Source organism: Grus americana, chromosome Z (assembly GCF_028858705.1).
Source record: "Grus americana isolate bGruAme1 chromosome Z, bGruAme1.mat, whole genome shotgun sequence".
NCBI classification, from domain to species: Eukaryota; Metazoa; Chordata; class Aves; order Gruiformes; family Gruidae; genus Grus; species Grus americana.
Genome location: NC_072891.1, coordinates 14,483,764 through 14,503,112, shown reverse-complemented (window position 1 = coordinate 14,503,112; position 19,349 = coordinate 14,483,764). Strand labels below are relative to the sequence as shown.

The window sequence follows — 19,349 nt, the reverse complement described above, 5'->3', positions numbered from 1 at the left end:
GACATCTGATTAAAACATTTTATTTCCCTGGAAAATATGTCCCAAGTTATTTGAGAGTATGTAAGAAATGTATGACTTCAGAAAACATAAAATACACAAAAACATTGTGGAAAAGTTATAAACCTGACTTTAAAATTAATATGTTGCTCATATGTGACACAGCTACTAGAGACATGCCAATCAGACAAGAGTCATTAAAACCTTCACACATTACTGAAATATTCTATATAGATAACCAAATACAATGCAGACTACAAAAACATACTTCAGAAAAATTTTAGAAAGCATACATACAATATATGGCTCTGAGGGCTCTAAAAATTACCGATTTTCTGCACACAGAATGGTGTGAATTCAAATCTATCCTTGTGAAAAAGTTTGCAGTATTGTCTATCAAGAACATAAAGGTTTCATCTGAAATCCTTAGACAAAACTGACAATAAAGATGTTATGATTTTATGTCTAGCTCTAGATACCTATTATTAGAAATGCAAATTTTGACTGTTCTGAACCTCAAAAAGGGACAGGGGAAATGTTCCTATTTCCAAGACAAAGAGAAAATATTTAACAAGGAGGCTAATATTTTACAAATAAGTAATACATACCCTGAATTACTATGTCTTTAAGAGTTAAAACAAACAGGTTAGTAGATAGAAAAGAGACATAGCACAAAAAATATCACCTCTGTACACGTGCACATAAACAGTTATACATTCACAAAGATGATTTCTACATAATTTCTTATCAGATCAACTACATAAGAAAACATTTTAGTCTCAAATTCATGATATACTGGAAATTGCATTCAGCATACAGCTGAAATCCTCTCCCCTGACACTTGATTTGTGTATTTTGAGACATGGCAACTCTACAAACATAACTATGCAAGAAATTTAAATGCTAAACATTAAAGAAAGGAACCCTGACCAGTTACTAACATCAGTTTCACAATGTGAAATTATTTACTTCAGTCTGAAACCAAAGAAGACAAAATTAGAGCACCAAGAAGAAAACCACACTTGTAAAAGTGTTAAATTGGCAGAAGAGACAATCAACCAAATATCAAACCTGCAATCTAAAACCTATTCTGAATTATTTCCTGTCCATATTACTAATTTGAAAATGTTAGCCAATTGTTTACCAGTTCCTTTCCTCTTTCTGCATACAACGGACCCTAAAGATAACGATGTCTAAATTCACCTAAAGATAGAACCTTTTTGTAAGCTTATTGTCACACAGCCTGAAGCATGGAGTTGTTTTTATAGTGTAAAAGAGGCAGATGGGACCTTGTAACTGCGTTCTTATTGCATGTCACAACATGCCTTGGAAAACCACATTTCAGTTCCAATCAAAACCAGAAAAGAATGCTACAGCTTGTATACATAGTATTTCCCACTACTCCAGCCACACTGATTTAGTCACAGTAGTATCAGTCCCTTATACAGACACACTTGAACCAGTTTAAATCACACATAGAGCAGTTACATTTCACTGGATAAATTACTGAGTTAAACTAATGTAGCTAAGTACAGCTTAAGACCATTTAAGTGTTCCCACATTAAGTACCTGCACTGGAGTAAATAAATCATTTCAGGTACATCGTAGCAAGATCTCCAATAACAACAAGTCTGTAGACAAGTTTCACTTTGTTCCCCAAAATCACCATATAAGCAAGCATATAAACTAACTATCAAATATTTGTGTTTCATTTCTAACTACAGAAGTAGCAAAACTAAACGAACAGGAGTGTAAAAGATATAATGCAATTAATATTTTTTAAAAATCTTACCTTTATTAGATTTGGATGACTTGTTCTTGTTCTGTTTAAAACAAGAGCCCCTTGATTTATCTTCTCTATCCTTAATAAATTTCTGTACATCATCCAAAGAAAGCTTTTGAAGGACAACTACAGGCTTAGCTCCTTTATTTAGATCTTCAACTAGCCCAATCTTCTCTACTTTGTCCTTCTGTTCACCTCTGAATTCAGTTTTCCTTGACTCCTGAGTAACATTGCCATCTTTATCACGCTTGATTTTTGGAATGACAAAATGTTTCAATGCGCCAGATCTTGCCCCCAACAAATAACTGGGAAACTCTGCTTTATTGTCAGCATGTGCTTTATTACTATCTACTTTACTCTTATTACCATCTGTCCTTCGTTCATCCTTGCTGTTGGGTGATTTAAAACCAGGTTTATCAGATCTTGATTTACTAGAATCTCCTTTACCTTCCTGTTTAATACGAGGGCTGTCAGGTCTTGATTTCTGATCCCCAGAAGAAAACCTTTCCCTTGATTCACCAGACTCATGCCTATGTTTCCTTTCAAATTTCTCAGGTTTTGAACCATCAGATTTAATACCATGCTTGGAATCATGTTCATTTTTGTTTGAGGATCTCAAATACTCAGGCCTTCTAATCTTGGATGGATCTCCTCGGCATCTCTCTGACTCTCCCCTGTCCTCAGATCTTTGTTTAAGGCTATCATGGTCACGCCTCTGTGTATCAGAAACTGAACGCCCATCAGGCCTTTGTTTTGTTGGATCAGATCTACTTTCAGGTTTTACCCTTGAAGGATCAGATTTCACATCTAGTTTATGCCTGGATATTTCAATTTTCTTCTCTGACAATGGTTTACTCCTATTATCATGTCTATGTTTTGGTGTTTCGGGCCTGCCTTCACTCTTCTGTTTTGGTGTTTCAGGCCTGCCTTCACTCTTCTGTTTTGGTGTTTCAGGCCTGCCTTCACTCTTCTGTTTTGGTGTTTCCGGCCTCTGCCTTACTTCCTGTTTGCCATTATTTTGTTTTCCCTCATTTTGTTTCATCTCCATTTGCCTGCTCTCGTTCTGTTTTGATTCTGTCTGTCTGTTCTCATTTTGTTTCACTTCCATTTGTCTTTCATGCTTGCTTTCATGTTTAGCTTCTAACTGTTTGTTCTCGTTGTGTTTACTTTCCAACCGTCTGCTCTCATTTTGCTGAAACTCCATTTGTCTATTTTCATTTTGCTGGATATCCGTCTTTTGACCCTCAAAGTCTGACTTTTTCCTAAAAATCTCAGGATGGTTTTCAGGTTTAAATTTAAGAACTCCAACAGTGTCTTCTTGGGGAACACACACAAACCCGTCGTTATACTGCTTAATGTCTTCAGGTTTTTTGATGGTGTCCAAATCCTGAGTAACTGTTGCCTGAGTGTCTGCTCTGCCTGCTTGCTGCAGATCAATACTAACCATCAACGCTGGCCTCGCCCCATTTCCTGCAGAACCTGTCTCCTGAGAAGCTGCTCTATTTCCTCCAGTAGCACCACCAGCCTCCTGTGGTTTGTTTTCTTGTTTTCGCTTCTTCAAAGGCTTATCTGCAAGTTAAAAGAGAAAAATCACAAATTTACATATATAGACTGGTAAAATGTCCAAGAAAGAATGTCCATTCCCCTCCACTCCCACCAATTAATTCTCCTCAGCATGTATGTGCACACACAACAAAATCCATTGAATTTAAAAGCAAGAATAGAACTTCCCTAGCTAACACTTTTTAATGTATTCAGACTATCATTCATTGTCAGTCTACCACAGGTGCCAATAAATCATTAAAAAACCCACCCTCAAAACATATGAAATCAAAGTCCCTCTATAATTCTCAAGAGAACCATCTAATAAAGCAGCTGCAGTACATAAAGACAAAAAAACATTTAAAAACATCCCACACTAATAAAATATATTTGAAGTAAAAGTCTACGAAGAAAAAGTTAAGGTGTACCTCCACAACTACTTTCTGAGGAATACTACTATAAAAGATTCTCCTCTGCAGATTCAGCCTGCTTCATTATACATGAACTAAGCAAGGATCTGCAATGATTAAGACAGAGGTTCTCCCTGCTTGGTTCAGTGCCATCAGCTGGACTTCACACATACTTTAGCCAAGGAACACATGAACGATGAACAACAATGATTAAAATAACTCCAACACTCCATGCTTCTCTTTGAAGCAAAGCAGTATACCAAGAGTTGGAGTCTATACCATAACACATACGTATTTGGTGGGGGGCCACTACACACTTAAAAGCTTGAGTATTTTCCCTTTGCTACCATAATGATTTTCATGGATGAAATAATAAGTTCAGTGATTTTTATGTAGTATCAAGAGCTTGACTCTGCAATAACCCTTTCAGTTTATATTAAAAAAAAATCATTAAGAGTAGAATACAGAAAAATAAAGTGAGCCAACCACACACCTTATAATTTTCTAGAATTCATAGAAATGAGAAGCGCATGGAAGTATCCAAAAGAGTACGTTCTATTTATTTAAACTACAAGCTATTTGTCTAGCAACATGGTACTCTAAAATTAATTTCTGCCATGAAAACCAAAAGTCCTACCTGCACTAAGACTTATATTCTGATTTCTCAACTATCATTGTATAATTTGTCAAAAAAACCCAACTATTTTTTCTGTAATCTGGGAATGTGACTAACTCTAAAGAATGACTGAACATAGGCTGGAAATTCTGTTGTAGATCTATTGTCAAAAATGTCCAGTCTACAAATGCAATATAAGAAAAATAACTTATTTTATGCCTAGATTTGTGGTGCTTTATCACCAGATGCAATGAGCCAGCCCTCTTGTTGGGAGGAGGGAATGAACGGTAAGGAGGATGCAATCAAGGAATAAGGAAATAAACTCCAAGGGAAAAAAAAAACCCACCACCCTCTCAAATTGTAACCTATAACACGACTTCAAATTTCTTCTGTATTTGTATAAGATCATTATTTAGAAGAATAAAAATTTTGAAGAATCATCTCCAAATTTAACATTAGAACACAATAACAAATAGTAACATGGTCAATTCCAGTGATATGAGCAGGCTTTTTCCCCATCATTTTCATTCTCCAATCTATATGTATACCTAACTTCCTAAAACTCCAAAATTATGTACAGTATTTAATGGCTGGAAGACAGTTAAGACAGATACAATAAACTCCATGCAGAAACTGGTCAACTGCAAATAAGGAACTTTCAAAGTTCAGCAAAAACCTGTAGGAACATCTGTCATCTTTATGATAGACATACGAAGCAAAATAAATTTGCCAAAATCAAAGGTGCAGCTTTTTAGCATGGAGACTTTTGCTTTTTCTGTACTACAGCAACTGTTGGATTCATATGAGAACTTATCTAGATTAATTTTCCTACACTACTGATTAAAGAGAGTACATTTTTTTGAAACCTTCATGGAGTGACAAAAAGTCTTTTTCTCCCTGTGACTAATAGGGCTCTGACCTCACTGAGCTTCATGGCAGGTCTTAAGAATGGTCATGAAGTAGAAGCTTCCAGACTAATAGGTTTCAAATTTGATTATTTAAAAAAAAAAAAACCCCAACAAACATATACATTAATACACATACATCCACACACATAATTACCTTATTTCTCAATTACAACTCTTTAAATTTTGAAACACAAATTGAGAAACTTGTGTTCTTAGGAAAGATCAGTCAACTTTTTCATTTTAACCCAGAAATGTCAGCCACACTGAAAAAGTCCTGTAAAGCTCTGACGGTAGATCTAACAGCAGCCTTTAAGACATTACTGTTACCAGTGACCTGCCCTATTCCTTTAACTGAGGTTACCACCTTTAGCAGAAGGGAACACACATTCGTACTTCCACAAGTGCATTTCATTGTCCAATGCATCAGCTTAAGGCACTAGTGAAGATGGTTTGCATTAACCTACCGGGCTGAATGTGTCAGTTAAGAGCCAAGCAAATGTTTCCCTCTGCTACTCATACTGCAGGAGCAAGGCAGATGGCCAGGAGCTGTGATGCCTTAAACAGCTGTAGCTGGGTCAACCAAAACTCACCTTTCAGAGCCTTCATGTTGAAGGCTCCAAGATTAAACAACCAAAACAATTCAAGTAGGACCAATTTTCTCGCTTGAACTTCTGTAACTGACCAGGGTCAAAATGCTGCTGCTCTTCATCATCCAAAATGTCAAATGGTAAATTGAGAACATGTAAATAGATGATTACATCACAACTTGGCATACATATTCCCTCTAAATACAGAGCTCTTCTGATGCACCTTCTTCATTTCTCTTGACAACCGAATACTGATGTTTTAGTATTATAACCACAACCTGTTGACATCTTATCTGAGAAGGAAAGGACACCTTCAAAGTTTTCTTTTCCTAAATGGCAAGGTGACTGCAGACAGTTACAGATTACTCAGATTTCTTCATATCTCCAGTGCATCTTGATGGTGATCCTCAGAACTAGACTGGATCATTATTGTTTTGCCTCTATGAAATTTCTGGATCTAGGACAAAAAGCTGGCCCAAATATATGAAAATATCAGGTTGAACTAGGGCATAAGGATGAGTGCATAGTACCACTGTCTTCATTGAGTATAATGAAGAAACTCCACTGAATGAGCACAAATTTTTTTTTTTTAAGTTGCCATGATAGCTGCAGAAACCTGAAAGCTGAAAGATACCATTGGGCTTCAATGGCTTTATAAAATCGTGAACTCACTTTGAACTACATGAGAATAATCAACACAGAATCAGAGAGGTGAGGAGAGAGTAATTAACCTCTGAAAACAGATGTCTTCATATCTTCTCTTTTACAATCAAATATATGCAAGTTTGCATACATCAGCTTTGTTAAGGCATAAGTCCCAAGACCTGTTAGGGTTTTGACGAACAGATGAACTTCGGAACTTTTACAACATCAATTCAAATATACTCTGTATCCTTCAAGGCATCAGTATCCAAGCTTCATCCACTTCATTCCATACACAGTAGAATTTCTTTTTATTATCAGGGTCTAGGGCTTTGCCTAAATATTAGGCTAATATTTTCCTTTCAAATCCTGCAGACCTAGATTCAATGCTTGCCACAGTTCTGAATACGTAGGCTCACAAGCTCTTGAGACTAATAAAGTGTGATCAGGATCTTTTTGCTTCACTGTTTCATAATATAAGGAATATGTAGTAAGGCACAGAAGAGCTTTCTGACTATATTAGAGATCAGGTATCCAAGTTTGTTGTTTTCAGAGTCCTTTCTTTTTACAAACATTATTCACTCCCCCTCCAATGTTGATACATCCAAAATATATCTACATTTTGTTCAATTCCTTGAACAAATTTATGACAGTTCGGACAGTCTGATCCTAGTTATTCTCTTATGTATACATCCTTTTGGCTTGGCAAATCCACATGGAAGTTCTCTACATTGCAACGTGCTCACCAAAAGGCAGTAACTTGGTACTCAAAACAAGATCACAAGCTATGTTATTCTAAGCTACCTTATTCTAAAAATAGTGGAGATGTTCTAGCAAATTAAATGGGTCACTGTGGTGCAAGAAACAAAACATTACAGGAGCCATAAGTCTGAAATGGAAAAAAACATTAGCTGGCTTTCCAAGCGATTATCTATCACCAGTCCTCTTACAAACAGTATTCCTGGAGACAGGTTGTGGCCTTCATCTTTGGCAATATCTGTGTGTCAAAATGACGAGTACTTTCAGATTTAGAAATGAATTAATTACTGCGGAACCTTTGTGCAAAAAAAACATTGCACTGGAATAACCACAGATACCTTCAAATACTTTTCTGCTGAAACTGCAAGTCAATCATGATTTGAAGAGTATCCATCCTGAAAACGGATATGCTTGGAAGCTGAGCAAGTCTTAGGAGAGCTGCTGGATGAGGGGAGCTGTATGAAAGAAGTATCTCCATTCTTCCATTTAACCTGATATCTTTCCAAAGCAGCAGCCAGAATACCATCAGTGCTGAAGTCTCCAATGTTACTGCTTTCTTGCAAACCTGATGATTGCCTTAATTCCCAGATAAAACTCTTTCAACAAACTACTAAAATAGGATGATAGCCTAAAAACCTAGAACTGCTTGTCCTAGCAAACTGAATTGGGCGTTTTGTAAATATCTGTGAAAAGGTAACAAGTCTAAATAATAACCACATGCATAGTTGCTAAGCTTCATTTTAGCAGAATGGTAACACTCCACACTATTAATACCATTTGGTAGACTCTAAAATCCAGAGTTTTCTGAACGATCTTGAATGCTCTTGAAGACACAGCAGATAAATTATCACTTCTCACTTACATCTTATAAGGGATTCAACTGGAGACATCATATCCAAGATGGTTAAATAAGAACATACTCCTCTTCAGAACCACAAAAAAGATTGATCCTCTAATGGTGAATTCTGGATGAACCATTTTGATGACTCCACTACAAACTTTCTTTTTTTAAAGCATAACAATTAAGACTTTTATATTTTAAAGCTGTAACACTTACTGGAATATGCCACCACTCATTTGAAATACCACTTATTTGAATTACTTAAATCAGCAATGAATAAATGTAACCCAAATATAGCAGTTCTGAGTAGTTATTACTTATTGTCAAACTTTCCATTTTTTTAACAACATCAGAGACAAGTCAGCGAGAGGCCAATTACAAGCTTACCCTATTTAAGCTAACAGTCAAGATTAGGAATTTTCCACAGGTAACACATAACTATACATCTAAATAACAAATCTATGTTTTCTGACAACTGTTTTCTTAGTTATTTTTCACAGATCTCTTCAAAGCTGTCCAAGTGCCCTGTCCCCCTAATCAACAGTGTTCTGCAGACCACAAGAATCTAGACCAATCAATCTAATCTGGGTACAAGGAAGGTTTAAAACTACTTTAATGGTACTGATGGACGACCTATCAATGGAGTGAGGGCAAATATCCATTCTTATCTTTCTACTCCTTCATGGACATTCAGCATTACTGACCATGAGAGTTTGTTCTCACTTGGCCTTCCTCCAAAGCCATATTTCAATAAACAAAGAATTGAACAACCAAAGAGAACTCTTCCCATCAGTAAAAGAGATTCCCACAGCACTAACTCCTCTCCTTGAAGGAGAGACTCAGCAAATATAGAACAAAAATTTTATTCTCACTGTTGCTCCCTTACAAAAGAAACTAAGAAAGTACAGTCATAAACCTGGTATAGGAAGCTTTATAGAACAGAATGTAATTCCAAAGTCTCCGAAGTAGAGACCAGAGGGCTTCCAGTTGCTGCAGTTCAGAGGAAGGGATTTCTGAGAATCGGAACAGAAACAGCTGCCATTTTTTTAGCAATCCGTTAAAAGACTTTAGCAAACTTCTGGTCACTGTGCAAAAAGGAGAGCCCATCAGGAGGGGTGTCCAAATTCATTCAGGACAAAACACAAAAAGACCACAGGAGTCTGTGACATGCCTTAGGGTGTAGCAGACTTCAGGATCTTCCTTTTGGTGAAGTTTTGCTTGTTTTATTAAACATAACGATGACCTAACAAGCACAACTGGAGAATGAAATATGACTTTATGAATTTTTCTACTTAATGATGTCTGGTAACTCATTATTCCCTGTCAACTATAGCAATACAAAAGAAATACCACACTAGAAAATGACAAGAATTGAAATACTAAGAGAGTATAATCAGGCATCTACACTTGTTTAGAGATTGGAAGCCACAGCTTAACCTCCCTGAATTTAATACTGCTTTTATGAACAATATGATTTTAATTTATTTATAAGGTAGATTTTTCTGGACACAAATGCTCGGTTTTATCCACGTGATTGCCTTGTGGAGAAGTATAGTTTTGTAAACTCAATTGTTAAAATACCTGAGAGAACCTGAAGTGCAATTACTTTGAAATACACAATGTGGCACCTAATTTCACAAGAAAAATGCAACACGCTAACAGTAGACTTAATCAAAACTACTTATTTTATGTATCACCTACAGATTAACATATCCGATTAGTTTTTAATTCATTTGTATAAACATAAAACTTTAGAAATAAGGAATGACCTTGAAATGTCCCTTCCAGATGTTGATTTTATTCTGACATGTACCTTGCACTCAAAAGTATCTTCAATTAACTAGATACAGTAACATTTATTCCACCTGATAATGAAAAAAAGTCTGTGTCTTCTTAGGTTGATGTCAGAGTGAACTTAGTGACTATCAACTGTAGAAATGTTGGGCTTAAACTCTTAATAAGGTTTGTTAATTATACTTCTTTGTCAAAATTTAAATCCATTACAGAGAAGTGACTGTTGTAGAAAAAAATAAAGTCATTACCGCATAAGTAATATTATAAATCCTCCCATCTATCGAACAGGTACAATCAAGGGCATATGCTACATGCAAGTTATATTCAATTTTCTAATCTTAGTTTATGCTACAGATTAAAAAAAATAGACTTCTTACCAAACTGCTATGTTTTAGTTAATTTTCTACGCCTGCTTTTAAGAGCAGGTTTCTGCACTACCCTATGTAAAGCACAACCTGGGATAAATGGGCGAATTTCATGTTACACAAGAGCACCAAAATCAAGTAAACACCATTAAAAAAATATGCCTCTACTTTTTATCTTTAAATGGTGTTTTTCATTCAATCACGATTTCATTCTTTATAAAAAATATAAAAGAACTTAGTTTTTCCTAGATAGATGAAAACATTGCAACACTTCATTGAGATTTCTCTAGATAGAAGAGGAATTTCTTCCCCTTACTTTTCTTAAAACACATTTGAATGCACAAACACACAAAAAATCTCTCATCTATAGAAACTGAAGGTTGCAAAGTTTCTTTTTCTTCAGAATGCTGTATGAGGTGCCAGTTTCATCCATTACATCAAACTGTGAAATGCAGATGTAACAAAAGCTTGTATACACAAAATACATGAAATCTAATTCTAACATTGTCCTGCTACATAGACACAATCACTTATATTTTATACTTTCTCATTTCATCTTCTGGTATTAGTGACTGTAATCCTCTGCAAGATTACTGTACAAATGACTACACTTGCAGCTCCATTTTAAGGAAATAAAACTCCTATAACATGTTTTGAAATGAATGCTATGAATACTGGTTATAATTACCCATTCTGTCATTTCATTAACTGGCTACATAAAATTAGACATAAACAAACTATTCATTCTTAATAGTGCTTTTCTATTAGTTTCCTCTTTGGGGAACTTTTCTGGGGAGATGGGTAATGGGGAGAAAGGGAGAGGACTGGGATAAGAACTTAAAAGGTAAGAGAAAAAGGTTACTTACCTATAACTGTAGTTTTGAGAGTTTTGCTCCGGCAGATTCACACTCTTGGGATGTGTGTCTCTGCTGCTATGGGCTTGGAATGAACTAAAAAAAGAAGGGCCCACAGCAGGCATCCAAATGCCCCCTAACTGATCCAATTATTGGAAATAAAGTTATTACAGCTTCACTTCTTCCTAATTCAAAGAATCCACAGTAAGATTCCAAAGAAGTGTGTAAAATGGATACTCAGAGGTAAAATATATAGGGAGAAAAAACACAGATACGAGTATGTTTATCTCATTTAAAAAATGCATCTAATGCTTTCCAGTTTAAAAAAAAATATTAGCCTCCAAATGAAATGGTTAGTGATTAATGATTTCATTACTCTTCTCACAAACTCCAGAGAACAGTGCCTTTTACAACTAAATTCCTCAATCTGTTAAGACAGCTGCATTATGTAAAAGTGTCTTTGAAGTAGCCTAAAATCTAACAGTGAACACACAATACTATGTATGGAAGAGCTCAAATTAAAATTTAGCAAATCTGAATAAAATAAAAAACTAAAGCAATTTGAAAAAGAGTCTCTGAAAAAAGATGGGTTACTTTCTGTTTTTTCAAGTAATTTTCAAGGTTATCTTCCCTTTTCCCCTTCCTAGAAGACTCAGAGCTCCTTTTAACATTAATAAATATTTTCGATTCACATTATTTGGGGGTTTTAGAAAAGCATGAAAGATCTTGAGGTATAAACCTTGAACCCCAAAATTAATTTAGTAGAAGGCATAAATCTTGAAGAACAAGAACTTAATGTAATGTTCTAGGAAAGGTTTAGACGGAAAGTGACTGACTAGCTCTGACTTAACTGTACACAAAAATAATCCACTTCTATCTGAACAGTGGCAAAGCACAAGTTAATGCAAAGAACTGTGGTTAATAAAATTAAATTTCTCCCTCAATATCCCCCCCTCCAGCTAAGGAAAAGAAGATTCCTGAAAAGAACAGAAATTCCTGGGACATAATTTTCTAAAACTCAACAGGATTTCCTGTACTTTCCTGGAGCAGACAACTTCAGAATGTGAACAAAGCGCAATTCCTGTTAAGTGAACAAAATAGGTTCAGAATATGGACCTCTACTTGTTTCTAAAGAATTGAACAGCACTAAGTAGTACAGGACATGCGACTACTGACGGTGATTAGAAGAGAAGAAAGTGTGCATGAAGCTTCATTATCTTTCTAAAGAAATTATGTCATCGAGATATCACAATGCACCTAAGCAGAAGATGGTTCACTTGTTGATTGTTGTGGAAGCAGATAATCCCTTTCTGTACTAGTCCTGAATCACTTTTGTCCCAACTCAGATAATCTGAGTCTTGATAAATAACAGCTGGATCTATCTGCAATACTACACATCCTTTCAAAAAAGAAGATATGGTCTAGTATTGACTGACAATTTGTAACTGATGAGGGTATAGAGCCCATTGTGATGGGGGCAATGGGAACAGAAGACCTGAGGTATGTCATGTTCCACAGACTTATTTATTTGTTCTGAGGCTATTAAACATAATAGATCTTCAGCCTTGAAAAGAGAAGGCTCCCGGGAGACCTTAGAGCAGCCTTCCAGTAAGTAAAGTGGGCTTATAAGAAAGATGGAGAGGGACTGTTTACAAGGGCATTTAGTGACAGAACAAGGGGTAATGGCTTTAAACTGAAAGAGGGTAGATGTAGATTAGATATAAGAAAGAAATTTTTTATTATGAAGATGGTGAGGCACTGGAACAGGTTGCCCAGAGAAGTTGTGGATGCCTTACCCCTGGAAGTGTTTAAGGCCAGGTTGGATGGGGCTTTGGGCAACCTGGTCTACTGAAGGATGTCTCTACCCATGGCAGGGGGGTTGGAACCAAATGATCTTTAAGGTCCCTTCCAACTCAAACCATTCTGTGACTCTATGATTCTGTGTATTGGAATGTAAATTTTGGTGCCAAATGCCTTGATCTTCAAAACCTCCAACTATTCCTTTCATTAACAGATACAGACAAATTACTTGCAAAATTAATCAATACAGAGAGACTTCCTTGATGGAGAAAGTAGGAAGAAGAGATGGACTCTTGTCCTTCCTCACAGAGGTCAAGGATGAAACCAACTTTTTCAAATGTTGCACCTCTCTATATCATGATGAAAAGACCATATAATCCACTTAATACAAGATCCAAGTAGCCCAAAAGGATAGAATTATAAAAACAGAGCTCTGAAAAGCACTCAGATATGAGGCATAAGGTCTATATTATAAATCATTACTTAGGTATATCTGACATACGTTAGGTCAAATCTGCCAGAGTTTGCGTTAGTGATTTTTGCACTTAAGAATTTCTTTTTCAGAAAGCAAAAGCATGACAATCAGGTTCCAGAAAGATATGCTGCTTTTCAAAGAAGGTACTTCTCCAAAACCCTGTGTTAGTTCCACCTCTGAAAGAGAGACTGCCTCCCACTTCAACAGACTTTGTTTGGTGGAAACTAAATATTTTAACAGTTCTATTGCAATTAACGATTTATTACAGAAAGTACTATAATTACTAAAGGGCTCAAATCCCCATTTCTCACCTATAGCAAACATCGTAAAAGGACCTCAGCATTTAAAAAAAAAAAGACCTTAGTATTGTCTTAGGCAACTGCAGCAGTTATATAATTTTTAGCAAGACAGGCCCCCCCCCCCCCCCCCCCCCCCCCCCCCCCCCAAAAAAAAATCTCTGCCTCTCCTCTGGAATAAACAGGTCCACCACACTACTGCTTCCAAGCCTCAGAAAGAACATGTCATGTCCAACTAGAGCCTTACTGTTAAAAAGAAAGCATCTGAAAAACTTTGATGAAGCATAGTACTAAAGAGATTTCATGTCTAAAAAAGGAACAGAAGAGACCACTAATAATCTATCAAACTTGTGAGTAGTCAAAGTAATTTATGGAAGACAACGTGTGCCTACACAGAAAGTATAGTGTCACTGCAGTCTGTACTCTCATGCCTCAATTAGAAAAAGCAGCAAAGACGCTTTCATGCAGACTAGCATGTGCTAGCATCTTAAGTTCTCTAGAGGGACACTTACTACTGTAAAGCATCAGCTAGCACTATGCATTCTAATTAGACAGAGTACTTGCTACAGTCACACTACTTTCTTGACATAATGTGATCTGAGTTACAGCATATGTACCAAAATGCACAAATGCCAGGCTTTTGCATAAATACAGTAAGCAGCTTTGCAAAAATGAATGTATTTCTAACAGACATATTCCCATAGGAACAATAGAGGAAGCTTCCTCACACCAAACCAAACAGCTGTAACTAGAACAATGCCAGAGCGTATCAACTTGTAGACAGAGTACAAACTTACAAGCAATGGCAAAAGCATTACCAAAAAAATACGAACCACATTTCTCCAAGGTAACAGCTTCTCAGGATATCTGTCCCAAGACTGCAAAAAATCTTTCTACTCAATACTATTCATTCATGGCTGAAGCCTCAAAGTGAAAAGAGCTACTGCCCCTACATAGGGATGTGAATAAATGGTGATCATTTGTCCCAATATAAGGCAGCAACTCTTGCACCTGATCCATAGCAATTGCAGGAACTCAGGGAGAACTGAGACCTGCTAGAGGACTCAGGCAGAAGAGAAGTGTAAGGTTGGAATCCTTATTTGGGAAGAAGGTTATTGAGCAGTGGTGAAGGGGAGAGATCACATTTTATAAAAATCACTCCTTTCCCCAAAATAAACAAATCAGAGTCTGCCCATGGCTGTGTAATTATGGTAAACAACTAATGCTCAACTTTTCCTGAAAGCCAGAACAAAAGAGGAAGTGTGTTTTAGTCTTGCTCCAAGTGTCCGAAGACTGCTGTGCACCATCAAAAATACAGTGCATTTTTCCAGATGCTTTTCAGCTAAAATGCGCTGGAGATTCTACTTGAAGTGTATGGATATAAGAGTAGCTTCTAAAGTACTAGGAGACAAACCACAAGCTCTCCATCAATAAATTCAAAGTTAGTAGTAGAAGAGATTTAAGCAAAGTAACAAATTCCTCATTTCATTAAATTAAAACTAAAGAGAGCAGAGATCTCTTCTGAGGTGAGCACACATTTTCTCCACATATTCACAAGCAACATTTCCTAAAAACACTTGATTTAGTTACCAAGTAAGAAATATCTAAGGCAGCAAACCTTTTAGTAATTGCAACAACCACATTTACAAACACACACACACATAAACTCTCTCTCTCCCCCCCACCCCCACATCTTTAAAAACAGGAAAAAAATATGAATAGGGAGAAAATTTGTGCGCTCTCTGCTGGTTAAAGACCCAAACTGTATGTAATTCAGTTGTGTCCATGCAAATATGTTGCATATACAATATGCAAAATTTGACCATTTTCACCTATGAACTTCCAAAAATCAGAATTTGTGCTGTTTTCCACTCTCCAAGATTTTTCTTGGGAGTATCTAATAAATTAGTATTATACTACAAAAGTTTTTTTCACAGAAGTTAAACATAGTCCAGAGGAAGCTTCTGAAAAATACTTATGTTGACCTACCACTATCTAATTTAAAAAATACGTCTTAACTTCAAGATTTACTTGTGGACTTTGCATCTACTTTTGAGATTTCTGAAACCTAAGACCTTCAAACCAGTTAACAACAGGGGAAAAAAAAAAGAAAAACAAAACAACGAAGACGACAGATTCAATGAAATCAGTTAAGAAACCAGTACAGCTACTGAAGTGAAGAGAAACATTTCAGGACATGGTTCTGTGCTAGAGACCATGTAAATATATGGTAGTCCTCTAAAGCTTGTAATGCCTACATAATAATGAATATTCGGCTGAACAAACACTGGTGACAACATAGTAGTATATATTACCCAATCGTTACATTGCTTTTAGAAGAGTGGATGTGATTTTAATTTAAGACCTCCTTCACATTAGGTTCGAATGAGGATATGAATAGAAATGAGTAAAAGAGTTTTCCTGTATTTTCTTAGATTAGGCAGCATAGGTAGTTAATTAATAATTCAACCACCAAAACTTATGCAAATTTTGACTTACGGTACTGACAGAATTTTAGAAACTAGAAACAACGTCAATTGTACTTCATTCGGTCTCATGGTTCAAAATAAGAGTAGTTTAAAAAGAATTCTGAAACATAAGAACTTCATTTCTCATCCATTAAGACCCCAAATAAAGAATACCAGATATTAAAAATATATGCATATATGAGAGATTACAGTTCATTGTTGGAGGGGAATGGAGATGAATGTCGCAGAAGAACCTACACTGAGTAAACAGAATTGAACTATGTGACAATGACAGGAAGTTTTTTTATATATATATATATGGGCTCTATATGCATATATATATTTATATAATATATATAGTGTATACACACACACAATCCTTTTACCTTTATCTTGCACTTCTTTTGAAAATCGCTCCCTTTCAATAGCTGATTCACGTTCTATCCGCTCAATTTCAGCCAATGCATCCAATTCTACTTCATCATATGACGTTATAGTTCCTTGTTGCGAAACCTGTTGCTGTGTCTGTACCACAGGAGTTTGAGGTTGTTTTGCAGCAACTGAAGTGTTCTGTTGTAAAACAGGCACTTGTTGTGCCTGAAGGAAAGCTGTCTGTTCGTGCTGCGGCAAACACTGAGCAGCGTTTAGTGGGCGGTTAACATCCTGTGGAGTAACGGGTGTTTTAGAAGTCTGTCCTGGGTACTGCACATTAAAAGGAATATCACCCTCTGACACACTGCTGTTTTCCAAACCAGAAAGCATATCATCCTGCTGGTCCATATCCGAAGATCTTACACGAGAGAGTCTTAATGTAAGCTTAGTAGAGTCCTTGGAAGGAGAACTAATGATATCATACATTGCAGCTTTTTCAGTCTGGTCTTTTTCATCCTTGCCTAACTTCATTTTCTTTTGTTTCTTTTGCTTTCTTTCTGGAGAATCTAACAATATGTCTGGGGGAACATCTCTAGGTGATGAATAAGGTGGAGGCTGAGATTGTTGGATTAAAGGTTGTCTTGATCCTAGAATAATAATTCAGAAAAACTGAACAGTTATGTTGTTTCATGTTTATATAAAAACACACTAAATATAACCTACATAATTTTAATGTGTATTTCTACAAATATCTGTGTTCATAAAAGGTCTAAATAAGACTGGTAGGAAGCACATCATTCCTAGATCAAGATGTAATCCAGATAGTTGCAGTGTATTTCCTAGGAATTTTAGCAGTCCATGGCAGGTAGAGAAGGGATCATTTCAGAGAAGATTGAACAAAAAAACCCACAACCAAAAAAGAATAAATAAAAATAATACCTGCAGGCTCAGAATATCAACTATTAGAAAATCATCAATGAAAGCAAGTTGACTACAGAAAAACGAAAGATCAAAAAGATTCTTAATAAGATTCAGTGATGAAGACTTAACAATTAGCGTATAGGCATTAGCCATTTCAGCTACACAATTTTAATTTTAAAAAAAAAAGGAAAAAAAAGATCAAAACACACAACCTCCTTAACTTTGATTCTGACAGTTCATTCTCAACTTTTTTTTAAAAATTTTCTTTCAGGTAAACTCATTCCAACCTCCCCCACTCATGACTATCTAGAAAACATTAATTGTCTTAAGGCATTTTTCTACCATTTTCTGCCTTAATCACCCTCTTTTTTTTTTTTTAAACCGGCTTTGAGTGTATGTAGAGAAATTTTTAACAGAGGACATTTTTAATTAAGAATATTTTCCAATTAATTACATTTAAATTTTTTGTTCCTCAAATTAAATCAGCTCCCCAAAATTGTTAGCCCAGAAAAAAGCTGTGAAAAACACAGAAGCTTTTCAACTTATCCCAATTATAATTTTGAGCTATAATTTTTGGCTTAAAAAGGAAGAGTGGTGTAGGACACAAAAAAAAAAAAAAAAAAAAGAAAAAAGAGAAAAGTCTATCAGCTGGACCAATAGGGCCAGCCTTCTCTTGTTAAAGCAAACATTTATCAGATTCCATTCATCCACTGAGGAATACTGATCTTCAGAAACAGTGACTGAGATCATTAGTAGTCATTCCGGTTTAGGTCATCATAGGTCAGTACTTCTAACAACAATCAAAAACTCATTGGAATACAGGTCCCCACCTGCTTCATTCAAGAAATGCCATTAAACAAGAAAGCTTTATTCTGCAGCTTAAATTTCTACCAGATATTTTAAGAAATACTAAGAATCATTGAGCAATGTACTGACCTGTAGATGAAAAAGGGAATGGATACTTCTAATAAAGCTTCAGTTCACATGAAAGGTGTGCCTTTACTGATGACCTCCTTGCACAGACTGCTATACTTATTTTCTCTCCCTAGTATATTCTGTGAAAAGTCCTATAATTTCTGTCTGTAGAGAGCAGGGTATGAAATGAGTTTATCTTACCCCTTCTTGACCATCAGCAACAACTCCATATTCTGCTGATAACATCCACAATGTTGGGTAACACTGTTTTGACTCATCCTGATTCTGAAGATCTTTCCACTACTCCACTTCCCCTCCTCAAATTAGATACCCCACTCAACCACCAGTACTGAAGTCCTGGCAACACCCTATGAAGATCTCTCACTTGTCTTTTACCACAGACTCCTAATCTTGTGATTCTTCCTTCACTCCTCTCCCTCCCCCCATCCCCCCAGTTACTAGCTGTGTTGGTACTTTACAAGATTGTCTTAGTGCAACATATAGCAGAAATCGTTAGCTACCAATTTGCTTTACGGTAATGACTACCACTCATGAAATACAAGCTGCACTTTCAATTTCTACAAATATTAGAGGCAGCTCAAAACTTTTCAGAGCTCTTACTGACATCTCACTCTTGAATTATCTCTTAAATGAATACTTCTGAAGTTGCAACTATGCAACATATACTGCTTTTCACAGCTGCACTTCAACTAGGGGACACAGATTTGATTCTCCCTTGTCCTAAACTTTTAAGTAAATATGACAAGATTGTTCTGATGTAGTATTAATTTGGTATTTGTCATGCTGAAAAATAACACTGCAGCAACCGGTAAGGTGATTCTTTTTATCTTTGGGTAGACTTGAGGAGGTCAGAAGGATTTCAGTGCATTCCATTGAACATACTTAGATCCCAGTAAATGAAGAAAAAAAAGTAAAGTTTTCCATCTCTTAGGCAGCACTACGAATAGATATTTGAAAGTCTCTTCCTCCTGAAGGACATTCCT

General features: G+C 36.1%; 1 protein-coding gene across 5 annotated transcripts in view; it reads right to left on the bottom strand.

Moving 5' to 3' along the window:
* The window catches only part of NIPBL (NIPBL cohesin loading factor), a 165,208-nt gene that overhangs the window by 61,407 nt on the left and 84,452 nt on the right, over positions 1–19,349 (bottom strand). For 2 of the 5 annotated variants that reach the window (XM_054809656.1, XM_054809657.1), the window contains exons 9-10: positions 16,524–17,156; positions 1,790–3,349 (exon numbers count right to left, since the gene is read on the bottom strand). In XM_054809656.1, the coding sequence (XP_054665631.1) occupies positions 1,790–3,349; positions 16,524–17,156 (2,193 nt within the window). The remainder of the gene's footprint in view (positions 1–1,789; positions 3,350–16,523; positions 17,157–19,349) is intronic. The other 3 variants (XM_054809659.1, XM_054809660.1, XM_054809658.1) reach the window with 2 other exon arrangements.